Source organism: Mirounga leonina, unplaced genomic scaffold, assembly GCF_011800145.1.
Source record: "Mirounga leonina isolate KUSES-001 unplaced genomic scaffold, KU_Mleo_1.0 Mir_197, whole genome shotgun sequence".
In the NCBI taxonomy this organism is placed as follows: Eukaryota; Metazoa; Chordata; class Mammalia; order Carnivora; family Phocidae; genus Mirounga; species Mirounga leonina.
Genome location: NW_023270494.1, coordinates 3,771,927 through 3,790,912, shown reverse-complemented (window position 1 = coordinate 3,790,912; position 18,986 = coordinate 3,771,927). Strand labels below are relative to the sequence as shown.

The 18,986-nt window shown below is 58.7% G+C and overlaps 2 protein-coding genes across 3 annotated transcripts; both read left to right on the top strand.

Annotated features, from left to right (window-relative positions):
• The first annotated feature begins 8,660 nt into the window (after window positions 1–8,660).
• Window positions 8,661–11,643, top strand: CUNH17orf99 (chromosome unknown C17orf99 homolog). The gene is made up of 4 exons (XM_035026348.1): window positions 8,661–8,670; window positions 9,669–9,968; window positions 11,147–11,416; window positions 11,543–11,643. The coding sequence occupies exons 1-4, from the start codon at window positions 8,661–8,663 to the stop codon at window positions 11,641–11,643; spliced, it is 681 nt and encodes a 226-aa protein (XP_034882239.1).
• Window positions 11,644–13,732: 2,089 nt separating this feature from the next.
• On the top strand, window positions 13,733–17,774 carry SYNGR2 (synaptogyrin 2). Of its 2 annotated transcripts, XM_035025888.1 has the most exons (4): window positions 13,837–14,009; window positions 15,770–16,007; window positions 16,420–16,559; window positions 16,649–17,774. In XM_035025888.1, the coding sequence occupies exons 1-4, from the start codon at window positions 13,911–13,913 to the stop codon at window positions 16,844–16,846; spliced, it is 675 nt and encodes a 224-aa protein (XP_034881779.1). In that variant the 5' UTR covers window positions 13,837–13,910; the 3' UTR covers window positions 16,847–17,774. The 2 variants fall into 2 exon arrangements, with proteins under 2 accessions (XP_034881780.1, XP_034881779.1); XM_035025889.1 differs by lacking the exon at window positions 16,420–16,559 and having other exon boundaries at window positions 13,733–14,009.
• Window positions 17,775–18,986: the final 1,212 nt, after the last annotated feature.

The following is an 18,986-nucleotide window of genomic DNA, read 5'->3' as shown; positions in this document are numbered from 1 at the left end:
GGGGGGGCCCCACAGCCTCCTGCTTCCCCTTCTCCACTGTGAGACCAGTGAGCCCCACAAGCAATGCTTGAGTCGGCTAGCAACAGACCTGACACTTGAACTCGGCTCCAGCACGGCGCGTTCCTGACCCTGACCCGGGACCTTCCAGGGCTTCCTTGAGTCCGAGGAACAGAGGGTCCAGGGCCAGCCTCTCCCTGGCAGGATGCCTCACGGTCCGTTCCAGCCCAGGACCCCACATCAACAAAGTGGGCCCCCTCAGGAACCCGGGTCAGAGGCCCCTTGGCCACACCTTCTGCAGGCCTGTCGCCAGCCCTCCCTGTGCACCCTCACCCCCGCCGCCATGTTCAGCCAGCCTTTAAGAGTGGTGGGTAAGAAGGCGCCCTGGGAGGCTGCTGGGCATGTACAGACCCGCACTGAGACACACACCAAGTGTCGGCCTGGGAAGGGGGTGGAGCCAGCGGGCGGGGATGCAGCCCAGGGCCTCGGGGCCCCTGCCTCTGCAGTGGCTCTCAGCCTTAGAGGACTGGCCCTGTGCCAAGGCTGCTGACATGCTTGGCCCAGGTGCAGCCAGCAGCCAGGCATTGGGACTCTCTAAAGCTGCCAGGTGACTCTCCCCGGCAGCCAGGGCTGAGAACGCTGGCCTAAAGAACTGTCGGGAGGGAGGGCCAGGAGAAACCCCACGACATGCTCGCAAAGCCCCTCCTTCCACCAGGGGCCTGGCGCCTGGCAGGATTCCCAGCCTGGGAGCAGCTGGGCCTCAAGCCCTCAGGCCTTCACGGGGGCCTTGAAGGCTTGGCTGGTCCCGCCCCCCCGTGGCTGTCCTCTCTCACTCACCCAGTGTCACATGACCTGTCAGTCTGTCAACAAGTGCATGAGCTCAATCAGCCGAGGGCCACCGCCCGTCCCTGGTGAAAGTGACACATACTGTTAGCAAGCGGCTTAGGGCCAACGTGTGGCCCCGACCTGCAGCCGTAGCATCAGCAGGCAGCTTGGCAGGAATGCGGATTCTCAGCGGCCCCCACCCCCCGGGGGCTCCTGACACAGAAACTGTTAGGGTGAGGCCCAGCGCTGTCTTGTAATGAGCCCCCAGGGGCCTGCCGATGGTGCCCAAGCAGTAGAAGGCTGCACTGGACACCAAGGCCCTTTTCCGGTCGCCTTCTCATGCCTTCGGCAGACATTCACTGAGAACCAGCCGAGTGCAACACCGGGAGAAGACAAGCTTGGGGAGGCTTGGGGAAATCAAACTCTGGGCCTGTTTGCTTGGCTGAAACGTGGGGCTGACACCACCCTCCTCTGAGTGGCTGTGAGGATTAAATGAGCAATTACTTATCAAGTGTCCTGACCCGTGCCTTGAGGCACTGAGGCTTTCTTATGGCCCCAACCTCATACAATCTAGGTGACCTGGGTCCTCATGAGTCCTGTCCTACATGCAGAGGAGAACCAGCCTCCTCTGCAAACACTCCAGTCTGATGGCACACAGGTGGTCGCTGGGGCGGGCATCCCCCATGAAAGCCTAGGGGAAATGTCTCTCGAGTCGGCCCACCACGCTCTCCTCTGACCTGCTCTGCAAATACACTGATGGAAGGAGGAGGCTTCTCAGGAGCCGCCTGAGCTCAAACTTCATCCCCTGAGCACAACATGGAGGAAAAAAACCACAAGTGTTTGGAGACGGATTGGAGCAGGCTAGACGATTTCTTTGTCCCTCTTCCATCCTCAGTTCCTTCAGTTCCTTCCCCCAACCACTTCAGCAGAGCGAGGACAGACTGTTTGGAAGAGAATTTGTCTACGAAACTAAGAGAGAATGCTCGCTCCCCACATGCACAGAGGCAGGTGGGTCCATAGGGCACACCCCCAGGGCGTGAGTCAGGACTCAGGGTGGCAAGTGACAGATGCTGATTCTTGCCTGCAGGGCAGACGGAGGACCACCAAGGCAACTGACGAATCTAGTCCCCAGGTGAGCTCTGGGACATCAGCCCCCAGGCTCTGGCTGCCCCATTCCCCGCTCCCTATCATCCCTGCTACTGCTCCCAGGTGGGCAGGTCATCTGCTAGACCAGCTTCCCACCATGCCCAGACCTCTCGGGCCTCCGCGGCTTTCCCTGAGGAGGTCCAAGGGTACCCGAGGGCAAGGCTGTTTGTGCCTTCCTTGGGTCAGGTGCTCATTCCTGGGCTGTGCAGGGGGTGGGTGTGTAGTCCACCCGTGGAGCTCTGCAGGAGAGAACAGCCCCCAATGGAAGCAAATGGATCCCTGGGGGTGGGCCATCTTCCCTGAGGAAGGCAGCCCAAATGGGCGTTTTCTGCACAAGCTAAGTGACCCTGTCCAGCAGCCTTGGGCTTGGCTTGGGAGGAGCCCAGCTGCCTGGGGCAGGCAGGTGCCAGGGGTCAGCTGTGGGGCTGGCTGGGTCCTGGCCCACACCTCACCGGCTCCTTCCATTCTCTCTGGGCTCCAGGCTGCCCTGAGCCCCCAGCCCTGAGGGGTCCCGCCCAGGTCTGGCTTTAGTGTTCTCAGAGCTTCCTGGCTCCCTCCACCCTTCCTTCTCCCCAGATCCAGTGAGCTCTGCTGGAGACTGCTGAAAAGGCCATGCCACCATACGTGATGTGGGCTGGGCTCCTTCTGCTCTAGCTGGAATTGGGTTCAGATCCTGGGGAATGACCCCTATCCATGGGCATGAGGAAAAACCCCTCCCCTCTCTGAGCTTCCCCCCTGTATCACGCTCCTGGGGTGACCGGGGGCCTCATCTGGTCTGAGCTTTGATTTGGGGGCCGAGCCCAGTGCCAGCCACCCAGCAGGTGCCCAATAGGTGGTCACTAATGAACCAGTGTGAGATGGGCAGAGGTGGCCTCTCCTGCCTGCTTCTCTAACAGGTCCAGCCCCGCAGGTCTCCTGCGTGTATGTCAGACTCCCCTGGGGGGTTGGGAAGGACCCTTGTGATAACAGGCCCATCCCAATAGTCCAGAATAAGGATCCTTTCTCAAAATCAGAAGATCAGCAACCTTAACACTCCCTTGCCAGGTAACATACATTTTCCAGGGCTTAGGACGCGGGCATCTTCCTCCCAAACAAACCCACTACAGCTCAGCAGTGGTGGCTGAGTGTAAGCCCTGGTTGGCCCCAAGGCCCAGGGGCCTCCTAATCCCCCCAGAGGGTGTGGGGGCCTAGCTGTTCTGAGCCCAGCCCTGGTTGCCGAGGCCATGGGGCACCGTGGCCTCCGGGTTATCTCCCTGCTGCAGGCACCCACCCTAGGAGCATCCCAGGGGCCCCAGAGTGGAGGTGGCCCTGCTGAGGGAGCTCTTGCAAGCCTGAGCAGAGGGCCCTTACCCCAGCAGAGGCATGAGTCTCCTTCTGCTGTTCTGCTTGGCCATGCTGGGTGAGCTAATGGGGACATCGCTGGGGGCAGGAGGGACCACCGCCAGGGCCTTGGGGAAGCAGGCTGAGGGTGCAGGGATGCCAGGGAGCATAGGAGAGGGACCTGGAGGCACAGACACTTCCAGAAGCACGAGGACAGAGAGGGAGAGATGTGGGCTTGAGACCAGCCCCTTACTGCACAATGTGGCCCAGTGATTGCTTCACTGTGCTGGGCCCACTATTTACTCAGCCACAAAACGGCTGATGATGCTGAATGTTGTGGTCTCAAAAGAGCTTCTGCGAGCGGAGACACTTGTTGAGTCCTAGGCCTCCCTTCTGTCCTTGGCAGGAGGCTCTCTGGGTGGTCTCCGGCCTCCCCTCCACCCTGGGCTCCCTGCTTACTCCCTTCACACCCTCCCCCGCTTCCAGGCACCAGCAGCTTCTCCGCGCAGCAGGAGGTAGGTGAGTAGCCCAGCACGCTTGAGGGAGACGGCGGGTGCCGTGGTGGGTGCCGTGGTGGGTGCCGTGGCTGGCGGAGGTTGCTGATGGTGTGCGGGTGTCTGGTGGTGGACAGATGGACAATTCTGGAACTTGGCCTCAACCCCTGCAGGGCCCTTGAGGGCATGGAGAGGAGCAGGAGGGCAGGCCAGTGGGGGACCTTCAGGGGACTTGGGGCAAGGAGAGAGCTGGCTTCCAGCTGGGCTCCGGAGGGGGGAGGAAGGGGAGCCGAGAGCGTGTCCCTGGGCAGGTACATCCCAGTCAGTCTACCCCGGGTGCCCAATCTGGAGCAGATCTGCCGGGTGGGTGTGATTCCAGTGAGGGCTGGGGGCACCCGGCGGGGCACTAGGGCCGAGGAAGTCCAGGCTTCCCCAGAGGTCCTGCAAACGGAGTCTGGCTTACTCTCAGAGGCAGCTGGAGGGCGCGGGGCCCCTTCTCCACCAGGGGGTGGTACAGAGCCAGGGGGAGGGGACGCTCCTGGTCCCTCCTCCATGCCTGCCTCCTCCCCCCCTTCTCCAGCTCTCCCCCTACCACAGTCCCACCCCCATTTCTAGCCCTGTGACCCTTAAGGTCAGGGTGGTGGGTTACCTCCTCCTCTCCACCAGGCTGCGGGGTGGTGTTCCCCCCTGACTTGTCTCCACCATCACCTCGCCGGAGCCACCGGGTCACAGAGCTGGCATCTGTCTCTATTCCACTGAAGGGTGGGTCTCGCTTGAATGCGGCACAAGCAAAATTATCATTTCCTCATTTGCTTTAAAAACAAACACGTCAGTCCTGGTGTTTCTGCTAAAAAGAGAGCGGCTGGAGGCGGCAGACATTTGCGTTCCCGTTTCGAGAAGCACCTGGCCAGGGCTGGTGGGCCCCCCTCCGCCCCTGACTTCTGCTCAGACTCTTGCCCAACAAGCCTTGCTAACTAAACTCCGGAGAGGCCAGCTGGGAAATCATTCATTCGTTCAACAGAGACTGTAGGAGCACCTGTTTGGTGCCTGGCACTGTTCTAGGCCCCAAGATGGATCCACAGGGTGCAGAAAAAAACAAAGATCCCCACCTTCCCATAGCTTACATTCCGGCGGGGCCACGGGGGTGGGGAGACAGATGACAGATGATAGGGACAATAAGCGCCTTCCACAGTGTGTTGGAACCCAGTAAGTCCTAGAGAGAAGCAAGCAGGGAGGAATGGAAGGGAACACAGGGGGATGGGGAGGGTCAGCATGTGTTGGGAGATTGTCACTGAGAAGGGGACACCCAAGCAGGGACACAAAGGAGCCAGTAAAGCCTGGGAGGCCTGAATGCTGACTGCAGGAAGCAGTGGGGAGGGGAGAGCTCGATGGGGAGGAGGGTTGAGTAGGGAGTGCTCGGTGGACGTCGCTACAGGGGGTGGGGTTTTCATGGAAGCCAAGGTCTGGTTTGCCCTTCAAGGCTGCTGTGTTGAGAAGAGACGGAGGATGGGGACCATGGGTAGAATCCCAGGGAGCCATCAGGCTGTTCCTGGGATCCAGAGGAGAGATTGGGTGATAGCCAGAGCCCCCGGGAGAAGTGATCAAGATATATCCTGAAGGTCAGGCCAGCAGCGTGTGCTGGGAGGATGGGATGGGAAAGACAGAGCCAGAGAAGATGATCCCAAAGTTTTTGGCCTGAGCAACTCGAAGGAGTGACCAAATAAAGTGCAGCCTTACCATGGAATATTATGCAGCTAAACACTCCCGTGGGGGCAAGAAGTGGGGCACAAGAGATGGGAAGTTGAGGAACTGAAGGGCCAGGGTGTTGGAAAGACGATCTCTATGTATTTCGAAATCCCCAGGCATTGTGGCCGGTGTGGTATTGAGAGTGGTGGGAACGGGGGGCAGGAATCTTCAAGGAATGATGCGTGTTTCTAGGTAACTAACCCCGGGGGAGCAGGGTAGAATACATCTGAAGACATGAGGTTCAAGCCTGGTGTTTAGGGAGGGAGGAGGGAGAATAGTCCAGAAATGCCAAGAGGATATCCACCCCTGTCCTCCCAGGTCAGTGCTGGGGAGGCTGTGGGGACCCTATCATCTGAGACAACCGCAGGGTAGGGCCTGCCCTGGGTGCGGGGGAGGCTGGTTCCCATAGGCGTCGGTGAGGTGTCGGAGTGCCAACTGAGCCTACGTTCCTGAGGGCTCCACGGGAGGATGCCAGGGTCGGAAAGGTTGGGGAGGTGGTGGGGTGATGGTGGATGTGCAGAGCCTCCTAAGAGGTGGGGCAGGGCAGGGAGGATGACCTGGGGGCCTGGGGCATCCTGTGGGGCTGCCATGAACGCACAAGAGTGTTCTCACTCAGAGGGGGGATATCTGGATGAAGCACGGTTTCAAACTAGATCGTCCCCCTGAGAGCGAGCAAAGGAACCTTGACGGATTGTCCTCCATGTATTCCTAAAACCTGTGTGGTTTCTCAGCGATGTTCAGAAGAACCCCTTGGAGGGGGTGCTGTCGTAACTTCCTGGGACTGCCGTAAGGAATTACCACACACTGGGGGGTTTACAATAACAACAAGTCATTCTCTCCTAGTTTTGGAGGCTAGAGGTCCGAGATGGGGGTGTCGGCAGGGAGAAGCTGACCCAGGTCTCCTCTCTCCTGGCTTCCGGTGGCTCCTGGCAGTCCTTGGAGTTCATGGCTGGTGACAGCATCCCTCCAACCTCTGCCTACCTCTTCATGTGGCCTCTCCCTGCGTGCGTGTGCGTCTCTGTCTCTCCTCTTAGTAGGGCCACGCTAATCCACCATGGATCCCCAGAGTGCATCTGTAAAGACCCTATTTCCAAATAAGGCCCCATTCACAGGACCCGGGCGATAGGGCTTGACCATATCTTTTTTGGAAGACATAATTCAACCCTCAACACGTGGGCTGCTTGTTCAAAATCAGATCCCGGAACAACCCCCACCCCCCCTTAGGTCTAATACATTGGATCTCTAGGGTTGGGACTCAGATCTCTAAGCCTCTAGTTATCACAGACACAAGCCTGGAGACAGGCGGGGGCGATCCTGAAGGGCCTCTGAGCCTTGGGGCGGCAGCTCCGAGGTCCCCGCATTCACCCCAAGGGGCTTCCTTCTCTCCTTAGCAACAGAAGGAGGCTCTGCGTGGCCACCCACTCAGCCCAGCCCAGCTTGGCTCAGCTTCCGGTCTGAGCGTGGGCCTGTCTCTTCATCACACTGAGTGTGCCGTCCCATCCTCCAATGCTCTAATGCACATGATGAATTTTTAATTGAATGCCAGCCCTCTCGTTATTGCTGGGTTAAATGCATAAACTAAACGATCAACAAAGACCACACCAGTCTTGTTAGAATATAAAGTGAATGCCCTGCGGCCTAGTGCAGTCAGAAGTGACTCTGGTCTGTGAGTTTATGTAAATCAAGCTTCTATTATTGGCCCTCAAAATGGAAACCAAAGCAACCCAGCTTTTTCTTTTAACTTTTATTAGTCATTTCCCTCTATGAAGGGAGTGAAGAAAAATGTCATCACACTGAACACCCTGAGCCCCCATTTCCCCTGTGGAGGGAGATTCGGGCCCCAAGAGCATCTGGGCAGTGAGGAGCTGGCCCTTTGGCCCCAGGTTGCACCCACAAAATTACTGTTGGCAGTGTGCAAAATAGCGCCCCAGAGACCACACTGGACGCTCCGTAGGGCTTTATTTACTTCAAATCCAAGACTTGGTGTGAAAGCCTGTTTGGGGAAAAAAAAAAAAAAGTACTAAACTATGGGGGTTCTCATGCCGTTGAGAAAGAGGAACAGATGAGAAAACATTTGTTGGTGTGTGTGCAGCCCTGGGCAGGGCTAGAAATCTGATTCTGGAAGGCTGCTGGTGGTTGTCAAGACCATGGTTTCTCAACCTCGACACTTTTGACATCGGAACTGGACGATTCCGTTATGGGGCTGTCCTGTGCGTTATTGGATATTTTAGTGACATCCCTGGCCTCTACCTACTAGATACCAGGAGCACCCCCCATTCATGGCAACCAAAAATGCTTCCAGACACAAAGGTCCCTTGGAAGCAAAACCAAAACCACCCCTGGCCAAGAACCACTGGTCTAGAAAGAAATATGCTTAGTGGTCAGAACCTTTAGGATTCCTAGGAAATGTCTCTGAAGGAAGCACTTTCTAGTTGTTTCCAGTTCTCTGCTCCGTGAGCAGTTTTCTGATGGCAGTGTGGTTTCCAGAGCCAGTGTGCCCACCCAGCAGGGCAAGGGTGATGCATGAGGCACATGGTATTTCGATTTCATCAACCCTTTCCTCTACGCCCCCCAAGCGCTGCCCCCACACACTCTCCTTGAACAGGCACAGAATGTTGCCCACAATGCAGCCTCCCTTCCAAACCCCCGTTGAGGGGCAGCTTTGTTCCCACCCAACCTCTGTCTGGAAGAATTCAGTATGGGCTGCAAGAGAAGCTCTTAGAAACGTCTTCTGCATCAAATCAACTCCAGGATCCACCTGCAAAACAGAGCAGTTAGTTACTTCCAAGCAGAGAGGCAGTGTTGATGGAAGAATGCAGGGTGCTGCTGGAGAGTGGGTCCGGCCCTGCGTCCCCCAGGTGCTCCAGCATCTGGTCCTGCATCCCCCAGGTGCTGGAAGCATCCAGTCTCCTTTGAGGGCCTCCCTGCTCTCTGGAAATCCTGCTTTCCCAAATGGCCTCTTTCTCTCTGGCTCAGCTCAACCCTGTTGATCTGGGTCCTACCCTCTACCCTCTCCTTCCGACTGTCCCTTTAAACCAGATGTTGACCTCTCCGGGGCCTGGCCAGCTCCCCTGCATCCCAGGTCCCCTGCTGGGTCTGGCACTGAGAGGAGGCCTCTGATACCAGTTCAGCATGCAACCAGGTAACTGCCTTCTTGTGGAAGGGAGTCGTTCAGCCAACAAACAGTAGATTTCTGGTCTCCTGCCTTGGGCCACCTTCCTGCCTATGGTGATGTGCAAGAAGGACTCCAGCACCTCTCCCCTGCCACTTACAGTCGACCAGCTCATTGAATCTAGAAGTTGAATTCAGTGTCGGCTCTCCTGACCTGTGTCCCAAACTTCTCCGTGCTTCCTACTCATATCCTAATTTCATTTTATTTTTGTAGGAAAATATTCTGGGCAAAAAGAATCTAAACCCCAGAGATAGACTTTTATCCAGGAGTCCTGCCTCCCTTACTGCCTTCCTTCTTGCTTTCCTTCCTTCCTTTTCAAAATTGGGGTGAAATTCACATAACACAAAATTAACCATTTTAAAGTGACGATTCAGTAGCGTTTAGTGCATTCACAGTGTTGTGCAACCATCACCCTATCTAGTTCCAAAACCTTTCATCACCCCAAAAGGAAAGCCCCGACCCACAAGCAGTCACTCCCCATCTGCCCCTCCCCCAGCTCCTGTCAACCGGCAATCTGCTTTCTGTTTCGGGATTTTCCTATTCGGGACGTTTCATGTGAATGGAATCAAAGATAGTTCACCTTCTGTGTCTGACTTACCTCCCTCGACGTGATGTTTCTAAGGCTCGTCCGTGCTAAGCATGGATCAGAACTTCATTGCTTTTTATGGGTGAGGACTATTCCATCATGTGGCCAGGCCAGGGTTGACTTACCCATTCATCCACGACGGACGCATGGGCTACTTCCTTCCACCTGCCGGCTAGCGTGAATAGTGCTGCTGTGAGCCTGGGCGCACACGTAGCCATTACAGTCCCTGTTTTCCACTCTTTTGGTAGAGATCTAGAAGTGGGATTTGCTAGGTCATATGATAATTTTTTAACTTTTTGAGGAACTGCAAAACCGGCATTTTCTTAAGGTGCTTGATCAATATTGGTTTCCTTCTTCCCCCTTGGACCCTTTCACCTGCCAGAAGTCACCCCTGAGACCTTCATTGCCTACAAAGTCCTGGAGGTTTTCCCCAGAGGCCGCAGGGTGGCCATAACGTGCCACTCACCCCAGGCACCCCCGCCCATCACCTACTCCCTCTGGGGGAGTCAGGGCACCGAGGTCGCCAAGAAGGTGGTGAAGACCAGAGACCTGGCCTCCTTCAGCATCAACATCACGCTCAAGTCCAGGCCAGACCTGCTCACTTACTCCTGCAAGGCGGTCTCCCCCTGGGGCGAGCATTCAGCCAGCACCAAGCTGCAGATGTACTGGGAGCTGTGGACCAGTGAGTGCACCCTGGGGGCTGGAGGTGGGGCAGGGTCTGGGCTAGAAGGCAGGAGGCTGGGGACAGGACAGGTTGCTCACCTCCAAGGCCACTCTGGGTCCCTTAGGCCTGCACCCAGAACAGTGTAGCTCCTGGCTGGGATCCAGGGCACCATCTCCTGGCAGGGGCCTTTGGGGTGGACAGAAGTGACCCAGGCCTGGGTCCCATCAGTTGAGCTCTGGCCTCATTCTGATAAAGTAGGCATTTTTTGTGCTTTATCTAGTTGAATCTTCACTACAACTGGAGGGTGGGGTTTGTGGTTCCTGGCCTATATAAAGCCTTGGTGATTAAGAATGTCGCCCCAGCTCCAAAACCTGTCTTCTTCCCACTTCTTCTCTGATCTTAACTCAGGTGTCCTTCCTGGTGGGAGGCACGGGGTGTGGTTGGGGGGAGGGGAGCTGGAGGATGTTGCCCAGGCCAGTGGTGGGCCCTTGGCCCCCTGACTCCGCCCCTGAGAGGAGCCAGCCTAGTGAAGGAGGGCCCGGGGTCTGGAGCCCTATGGTCAGGGTTCAAGTCTCCACACTTAGAGGCTGTGGGTCTTGGGCAAGTCACTCAACCTCTGTGGGCCTGGTTGCTTCATCTGCAAAACAAAAATAATAATAGTTCCTACCCCTGGAGGGCAGGAAGGATTCAGCGGAAGCTTCTAGTAGGTGGTCAGTTTGGCACAAGGGGCGGTGGTTGTTACTCATCCGTAAGGCTATTTACAGCATTAGGCTGAAGGCCCCGGGGGATTCTAGAATCTAGAATCTTGTAAGTGACAGTTCTTATTCTGAAGGAACTATTCTAGTAAAAGAGCCAAGACTGAAAGAATATAAACAGGGTTGCCAGATAAATTTTGCACAGGACATAGTCATTATTTACCTGAAATTAAAATTTAACTGGGCATCCTGTATGTATTTTTATTTGGTAAGTCTGACAACCCAGAATATACCAAATGTGAAATTGTGTAGTACACACTGCAAGTAGAATAGAAGCTCAGACACAAGATGGAGGGGGTAATCCGGAAGGCTGCTTGGAGGCGGGAGCAATAACAGTTAGGCCTCCAGGCTCAGTAGGCATTTTATAACAAGGGAATTTGCTTGGGAGAGGGTGTGAAAGTCACCGAGCCACGCCTGTGCTAACCTCTTCCACCCTACCAGAGCCCGTGTCCCAGCTGCAGGCTACCTTCACCTTGCTGGACAGAGGATCCGGCCCCAGGGTAGAGATTTCCTGCCGGGTGTCCTCAGGCAGCCCACCCATCACCTACCGCCTGGTGGGGAAGGACGGGTCCGTCCACATGCAGCAGAGACCGAGCTATGGGCAGCCTGCCGACTTCTCCTTCGCCCTTCCCAACACGTCCACCTGGCTCCAGTGCCAGGCTGAAAATGACCTCAGTGTCCAGTCCAGCCCCTTCAAGCTGGTGCCCCCCGGTGAGAGGGCCCCTTGGTTCCCAGACGGGCAGCAGTGGGAGGTGGAAGAGCTCCGCCTCGCCTTGGCCAAGAGCAGGGAAGGGTGCTGAGAAGGGGGGCCAGCTCAACCACCGCCCTCCCTCGCAGGACAGCCGCCCCAGGGGGCCATCGTGACGCTGGCTGGCAGCCTCACCTCCATTGCCGCTGTCACCTCTTGGTTACTGGGCTGGGCCTTGTGGACCAGGTAGGAGATGGGTGCGGGATGTAGGGGACAGTGAGGATGGTGGGTGGCCTATATGGGCCACCAGGAGCCCGGCTGGAGGCAGCGGGTGGTGGGTTTGTAGGACAGGGCTGCCTCCAGGGCAAACAAAGGGCCACATGGATCATGCATGACTTGCAAAAGTTTATGAAGGGCCTACTGGGTGCCAAGTGCCTGCTGAGGGCTTGCACAGCCTGGCTTTATCTGACCCTGACCAACACTCCCAGCAGCCCTGTGATGGAGTCCCCTGGCCTCTGGATGGGGCATATTCGCCCGTCTTCCTGAGGGGTCAGAGGAGGGAGAGGGACGCCAGGAGTAGGGATGATGCCCCCCGGGGACCAGCGTGGATCAGGGGCTTCTGCTCTCCATGGCAACCACATAGGCCGGTGCTTCCTGGCTGGTGACAAGAGGCAGGGCCAGACCTCCTAGGGTCCCCTCTCCAAGGCTCTCACTCCACTGACTTGTAAAGTGACCAGGGCCTTTGTGTCGTCCATCCCCTGGCCCCGCAGGCCTCTGTGTGCTCCACCTGCCTAGCCTTTGGCAGCCGTCACCTGTGCCCCGTGAACTTCTCACCTCCCTGGGCCTCTAGGATACTGCCATCTCCTGGTTGCCTTCCTCCCTCCCTGGCCAGGCTTCTCAGTGGCCATTGTCTGTCCTTGGTACTCCTCTTGTCTCACCTCTGGGTCCCCCCTCCCGTCTCTGTCCCTTCCAGAGGCAGACTCATGGGAGAGCCGTGTCACCTCTCTGAGCCTCCGTGTTCCCTTCTATAAAATGGGATATAGAGGCCAGGCTCTCACTTGCCATGTGACCAGGGGCCAGCGCTTGTCCTCTTGGTGATTCAGTTCCCTCCCCCTTCATTTAGTGGGGTGACTAAGCCTTACAGCCCTTCTGCTGCCCAGGGCACTGATGCACTTGGCACCCTAAAACTCCCAGAGGCCTTGGGAGGGGGTGGCTGAGATGTGTATTTGCCTAACCCGGAATCTTAACTCCTTTGTCATCAAGGCTGTGACCAGAAGAGGCAGGCTTGGCAGAGTCCTGGTCTTTGTCCACTACAGAAAGGACCCACCATTTGCATGAAGAAAAACCTGCCAGCCCGGATTCTTGGAGCCTGGTGCTCTTCCATGAACGCACATGGTGTTAGGCTGAGGATTTTAGGATGGGGTGGGCTGTGATGGAAGGGGAAGTCCATAGGAAGGGGGGGCTCTGTGTGGCCCCTGTCCTCACCCCTCAGCTGCTTGTCACCATCCATGCAGGTCTGGAGAAAGTGGGGTACATTGTGAAAAGGCCCAGCTGCACCAACCCACCGCCCCCACAGCTGTTCCCCTCTTCCCAGGAGTGGCACTCCCATCTCCTGGTGGCCTAGTCCTCTGGCCCAACCTACTCACCTGTCACTGTCCAGCTCACCTGAGAGGACTCAGCCCTCCCCCGGCCAGCACCCTCTCATTAATCCTCACCTGTAACTAGCAAAAAGCGTCTGGAGTTTTTCCCTGCCTGTCCGCTGGTGGCCCCTAGAGAATGCACCCCCCACCCCATTCCCACTCAGCCTTCTCTGTTCAGAAGCTCTAAACCATTTGGGGGTGTGTTGGGGGAGGAGAATTGGATTAAACCCTGTCCTCTGCCTGTCACCCTGGAAACTTTGTTTCTGTCCGCACACCATCTCGGGCATGGAAGTCTAAAGTCATACATACTCGGGACCTGGTCCAGCCGGGGAAGATTTGGCGGGGGCGGGGCGGGGGGGGGGCTCGACGCCACCCCAGGCTGAGCTCCAGAGAGACGCAAAGAGTGACGGGCCAGTCAGGGAGTGCGTCCAGGCTGTGGCCTGGGGTTTGGGATGGAACGGGGAGAGAAGAGGGGGTGCTTGTGAGCCTGGGTCCTGGGCAGGTGAGGCTGACTTCCTGCAAGGACTACTGGCTGGCCCCTTCGGTATTGGACGAGCTTCCCGGAGAAGAAGGCGGGACGGCAGGGGCGAGTGTGGGTGGGGCAGAGGGGCGGGCCCTCCGCGCCTCCCTCTCTTTCTGAGCGCTCTCTGGCGCCTTCCTGGGAGCGGGGGGACGCGGCCCGGCCACGAGCTGGGCCGGACGGCTGTTCCCTGCCGGAACGCAGGCCCCGCCCACTCCACTCGCCCCTGGCGCCGGGCCGCACTTTGCCCTCGGTCCCTGGGGCCATGTTGGCCACGCCCCGGGGGCCGGGCAGTGCCGGGGCGGGGCGGTGGCTGAGTCCTCGGCGGTCCGCGGCGGCGGCAGTGGCGAAGGCGACATGGAGAGCGGGGCCTACGGCGCGGCCAAGGCGGGCGGCTCCTTCGACCTGCGGCGCTTCCTGACGCAGCCGCAGGTGGTGACGCGGGTCGTGTGTCTGGTGAGCCGGCGGGGACTCCGGGCCCGGGGACCGGACTGGGCCGCCAGGCCCGGGCGGGGGAGGGGTTCCCGCGAGTCTGCGAGCGCGACAGGTGGCGGCGGCCGAGGCCGGGAGGGTGCGGGTGGCGCGCGTGGGGCCGGCGAGAGGGCCCGGGCCCCGCCGCCCTCCATGGCCAGGGCCCGGTCGGCTCCCTCCCACGGGCCGCAGCTTCCCCCACCTTCCCCCGGTCCTCGCTGCCCCCCACCGGCCGGGCTCGGGTTGGGGTGGCCCGGAGGCGCCGCGGGGAGCAGGCCTGTCGCCCTGCTGGCGGTGGGAGGAGCTTGGGGCAGCTCCAGGACAGGTGGCCGGCGTCCTGAGACTCCGTGCTGGGGGAATTAGCCGGGAAGGGGCTTTCCCAAGCCGCGTGGGGTACTGGGGCAGTATGGCCTCCTGAAACAGCATCTCCCTTCCACTCTGGAGCAGGCCGCGGGTCTGCTTCCCCACCCAAGATCAGGTGACCCCAGGATGTATCCTGTGAGGTAGGGGAGCCCTCCAGCACCAGGTTGGGGGGGGGGGTCACAGGCTCTTGGACAGCCAGCTCCCAAAGTTGGACAAGGTGTTAGAGATGGGCAGGCAGAGGGCTGGGACTGAAGTGCCCACGCTATGCCTTCATGGGGTCTGTTCCCAGGGGCAGATGCCCCGTGTGTTGGGATGGCTGTGCCAGGAGTGGGGCCTGGCACACTGCTCCCAGCATCCCGGAGTTCCGGCTTCATCTCCAGCTGGGGGTGGGGCTTGTGACTGCTAGCTCCAGAGCCTATTGAACGGGCCTTGTTCGGGCAGGGCAGGGGAGAGGCCTGGGCCCCTCCCAGTGAGAGCCAGGTGTCCAGACTGTCTTGCATCCCTGCATCTGCTGACATGGGGTGGTGGCCTTGAAGTGTAGGGAGGAGATGAGGTGACATGAGGCTGTTCCCAAGGGCCTGGAGCCCCTCCCAGAGTTCTGGCTGGCACACCCCCTTGCACCCCCAACTAGGACCTGCAGGGTTCTGAGTGCAGAACGGTGTCCACAGGACCTGCCAGTCAGACTAGCCTGGGGTGCTCCAGCAGGCACTGCAGACAGGACTCACTTATGGGCAGGAAGCAGACTGGGGTTCCCTCAGAGGGGACAGTCCCGATACCAAAGAGGCCAGTAGTCCTTGTAGGAAGACAGCTGGCCCAACTGGGGAGGCCAGGCTGGAGCAGGAAAGAGTTGGAGGGGGCACCAAGAAGTGGGAGTCTGGGGGCATGGGCTTCCGCTCAGAGCACACTGGCATGCCTTTCCTGAGGGCAGGGGGGGCGGGGGGAGTTCTCCATCACCCACATGTTCAGGCAGAGGTGACTCAGGCAGGAGATGATCTGCGGGTGAGGCTCCAGGCCTGGGTTTCTGTGACTTCGTGGCCCATCTCCTTCTGAACCACGGTGACTCCTCCTGGCAGGCAGCTGGGACGGGGCAGTCCCCTCTCAGGAGATCCCCGTCCATTCCCCACCGGCCCCCAGTCCAGGAATCCCCAGCCATGCCCTTGCTGGTATCTGCTGGTGGCCTGGGAGAGGGAAGTAGAGAGAAGCGGGGAACCTGCACCAGGAGGAACTTGCTTATCAGCTCATGCCCCAAGTTCAGAAAGGGCCATGGCGCCTGACCCCCCAAAGGGGAACAGCAGCAGTGGGAGAGCCCAGGGTCCCCATCATGTGTGCCCCCCCGGGGGTTGTCTGTCGACCACTCAGCCCTTCCCCACCTGTCCCCTCAGGTCTTTGCCTTGATCGTGTTCTCGTGCATTTTCGGCGAGGGCTACAGCAATACCCACCATTCCAGACAGAAATACTGCATTTTCAACCACAACGAGGATGCGTGTGGCTATGGCATCGCCATCGGGGTGCTGGCCTTCCTGGCCTCAGCCTTTTTCCTCGTGGTTGACGTCTATTTCCCCCAGATCAGCAACGTCACTGACCGCAAATACCTGGTTATCAGCGACCTGCTCTTCTCAGGTACCTGCTAGCAGCGCCCCCATTCTATTTGGGGAGATGAATAGGAGCAGGCAGTGTTCCCCAAAGCCCTGGGGCTCTGGGATTGCAGGGCCTCGGCAATCTTGGGAGGGGCCAGGAGCAGCCCGGGGTCCGCAGCCCCACTCGAGTACACAGGTTTGCACAGCACAGGGATTTCCGTCGCTCTGCCGAAGCCCACCAGCGTTGAGTGATGGTCACGGGGCTCTGGAGCCAGGCACCCCGGTCCCCACCCTGGCTTCTGCATCAGTGCCCTTTATACTCCTGGAGGCTTCCGGGAGATCCTTGCCCAGGGCCTCCCCCGCACCCCCACCACCACAAGGAGCCCTTCCTGGGTCCCCGAACAGCCGCTGCCTCCTCCATGGAGCTGACCTTGCCCTCCCGGCCTTCTTCCCAGCTCTCTGGACCTTCCTGTGGTTCGTTGGTTTCTGCTTCCTTACCAACCAGTGGGCAGCCACCAAGGAGGAAGATGTGTTCGTAGGGGCCGACTCGGCCCGGGCAGCCATCACCTTCAGCTTCTTCTCCATCTTCTCCTGGGTAGGTGGGCCGGGGCGGACAAGGGTTGCAGTATCTTTGGAGAAGGGTGCTGGGAGGCTGACGAACCCAAAACTCGGGGTTCCCTGCAGGGTGTGCTGGCCTCCTTGGCCTACCAGCGCTACAAGGCCGGAGTGGACGACTTCATCCAGAACTATGTAGACCCCACTCCAGACCCCAGCACAGCCTACGCTTCCTACCCTGGTGCATCTGTGGACAACTACCAACAACCGCCCTTCACCCAGAACGCTGAGACCACTGAGGGCTACCAGCCGCCCCCCGTGTACTGAGCCTCAGAGGGGGATGGTAAGGGAGGCGGAGAGGGTGCTGGGGGGGCCTCCCCCCTATCCTGGACTCCTCCCATGAGCCTCGCCTCCTGGAGCTGTGGCCCCTCCTCCTGTCCTGTGCCCTTCGGAGCCTCGGCGCAGCCTGGAGGGCCACTGCTCCCCCCACCCCAGCTGCTGCTGCTGGGCCCCAGCCCAAAGTGCCTCTGCCCCAAGGGCTTCACCCACCACTCCTCAAGGGCATTTTTTAGAAAAGGGTTTTTGGCCAGATGCGTTTTGTTATTGCTTTTAATGATCCCATCCCCACCTGAAATAGCTAGACCTGCCCGACATGCTGTTTTGACAAGTGCCTTAGCTTCTTCCCAGCCCAAAGGAGCCAGGCTCAGGTCCAGGCTGTGGTGGCCGCGGTTACTTGGGGTTCTGTGCCAAAGATGAGGCTGCGAGCTTTCCACCTGCTTTGCTGCTGGTGCTGGCCGGGGGCCCCCTTTCCTGCTCACTCAGGTTTGTTTCCCACCTCCTGGCGCCGTCGTGCCCACAGCCCCCTGCCTGCTCCGGGAGCTGGCAGCCCAGTGCTCACTGCTGTCCTGTCTGCTCGCTCTTGGGTCTGGGGTCCCTACCCTGTGCTTGTGCCTCTGGGCTGGTCCCCTGACAGCGGGGGCGGCGGCAGGAGGGGGGGGCCTGGAAGGATGCTTGCCACAGGGGCATGGGGTAGCACTCCCTTCTCCTTGTCCCCACCCCTTGGCAACAGGGAGGGGCTTTGCCTGACCGGAAACGCCCAGCTTTATGTAAATATTCTGCCACTGTTAGGTGTGGGGTGCTCCCATAGCCCCCGGGCTGTTCTGAATGTATTAAGAAGCCTTGGGGATAAGACGCACAGATCCCTGGTTCTAGTAGACGGATTCCAAGACAGAATAAATGTTTTCCTCGTTCATAATCTCCATTGTCATTCGTTGGGCCTTAGCCTAGAGGTCGAAGAGAAATTCCACTCTGGGGTGCACCCTGGGAGGGGGTTGGTTTTGAATAGTCCCGGCGGCCTGCCCCTCTGGTACGCCTCACGCACGCATGCGCACACACTGCCTCGTCTGGGGTCTCATGCCTCACGCTGCCGTCCATCAGCATCTTAAAATAGCAACTGTGCTCAGCTTGTAAACAAGACAGTTTCTCTGGACTGCCTTGCCAGGGCCTTGCTGTGCCCTTGCTAGAGTTGGGGTGGGGGCACCAGGGAGCTGCCCCACTGAATGCCCCTTCCCTGGTAACCCTTTCCTTCCCAACCCCTCCTAGCAGAGTGAGGAGTCCCCTGGCGAGGCCCAGTCCTCCACATCCTGCCTGCAGGCAGGGGTTGTTAGCACCGGGGGCGAGCCCATCTCTGGCAGGAGGGGCCAGGGCGCCCGAAGCACCTCATTTCCCTTTTGGAGCAGGGACTGTCAAAAGTGGGCCTGTTAGTTTGAAAGTCCTGAGTAGCAATTAATACGGTTCTATGACCACCTGTGACTCAGGACCAGTCACCAGCAAGCTGGAGTAGAACAAAGGGGAGAGGCAAGCCAGGGCAGGGAGGCCACCCCAGAACCCTGATCCCATCTGCACCGGCGTGGGGGACGGGGGCTCGCCCACCCCAGCGGATTCTTGCTTCCATGCAAGCCGCTGACAGCCCATTTTACAAGGTACAGCTGAGCTAGTCTTCTGGGCTCCTGAGCTATCAAGTGTCTATTTCACAAACAAAACCTGACCCCACAGCCCCAGCTGGCAGACCTGACCATAGCCTTGTCTTTCCATCCTGGGACCCAGGCTCCTCCGTCCACCCATTTTGTCCTGAAACCCGTCCAGACAGAAGAGTAAGCAAATGGTCCTCCTAGGACGCGCTTCATGGTCGCTTCTCAGTGAAAGTGGTGTGGCTAAGAGACTAGTAGTGCTAGAAGAAGATCTGGAAAGAAATCCCCACGTGTGTCACATCAGAGCTGTCTACAGTGAGACCCAGGGCATCCCAGGCTGTTAAAGACAAATGTGGTTTCGGGGCACCTGGGTGGCTCAGTTAAGTGTCTGACTTCTGCTCAGGTCATATCTCAGTGTCCCTGGGATCAGGCTCCCCGCTCAGCGGGGAATCTGCTTGTCCCTCTCCCTGTGCCCCTCCTCCCGCTTGTGCTCTCTC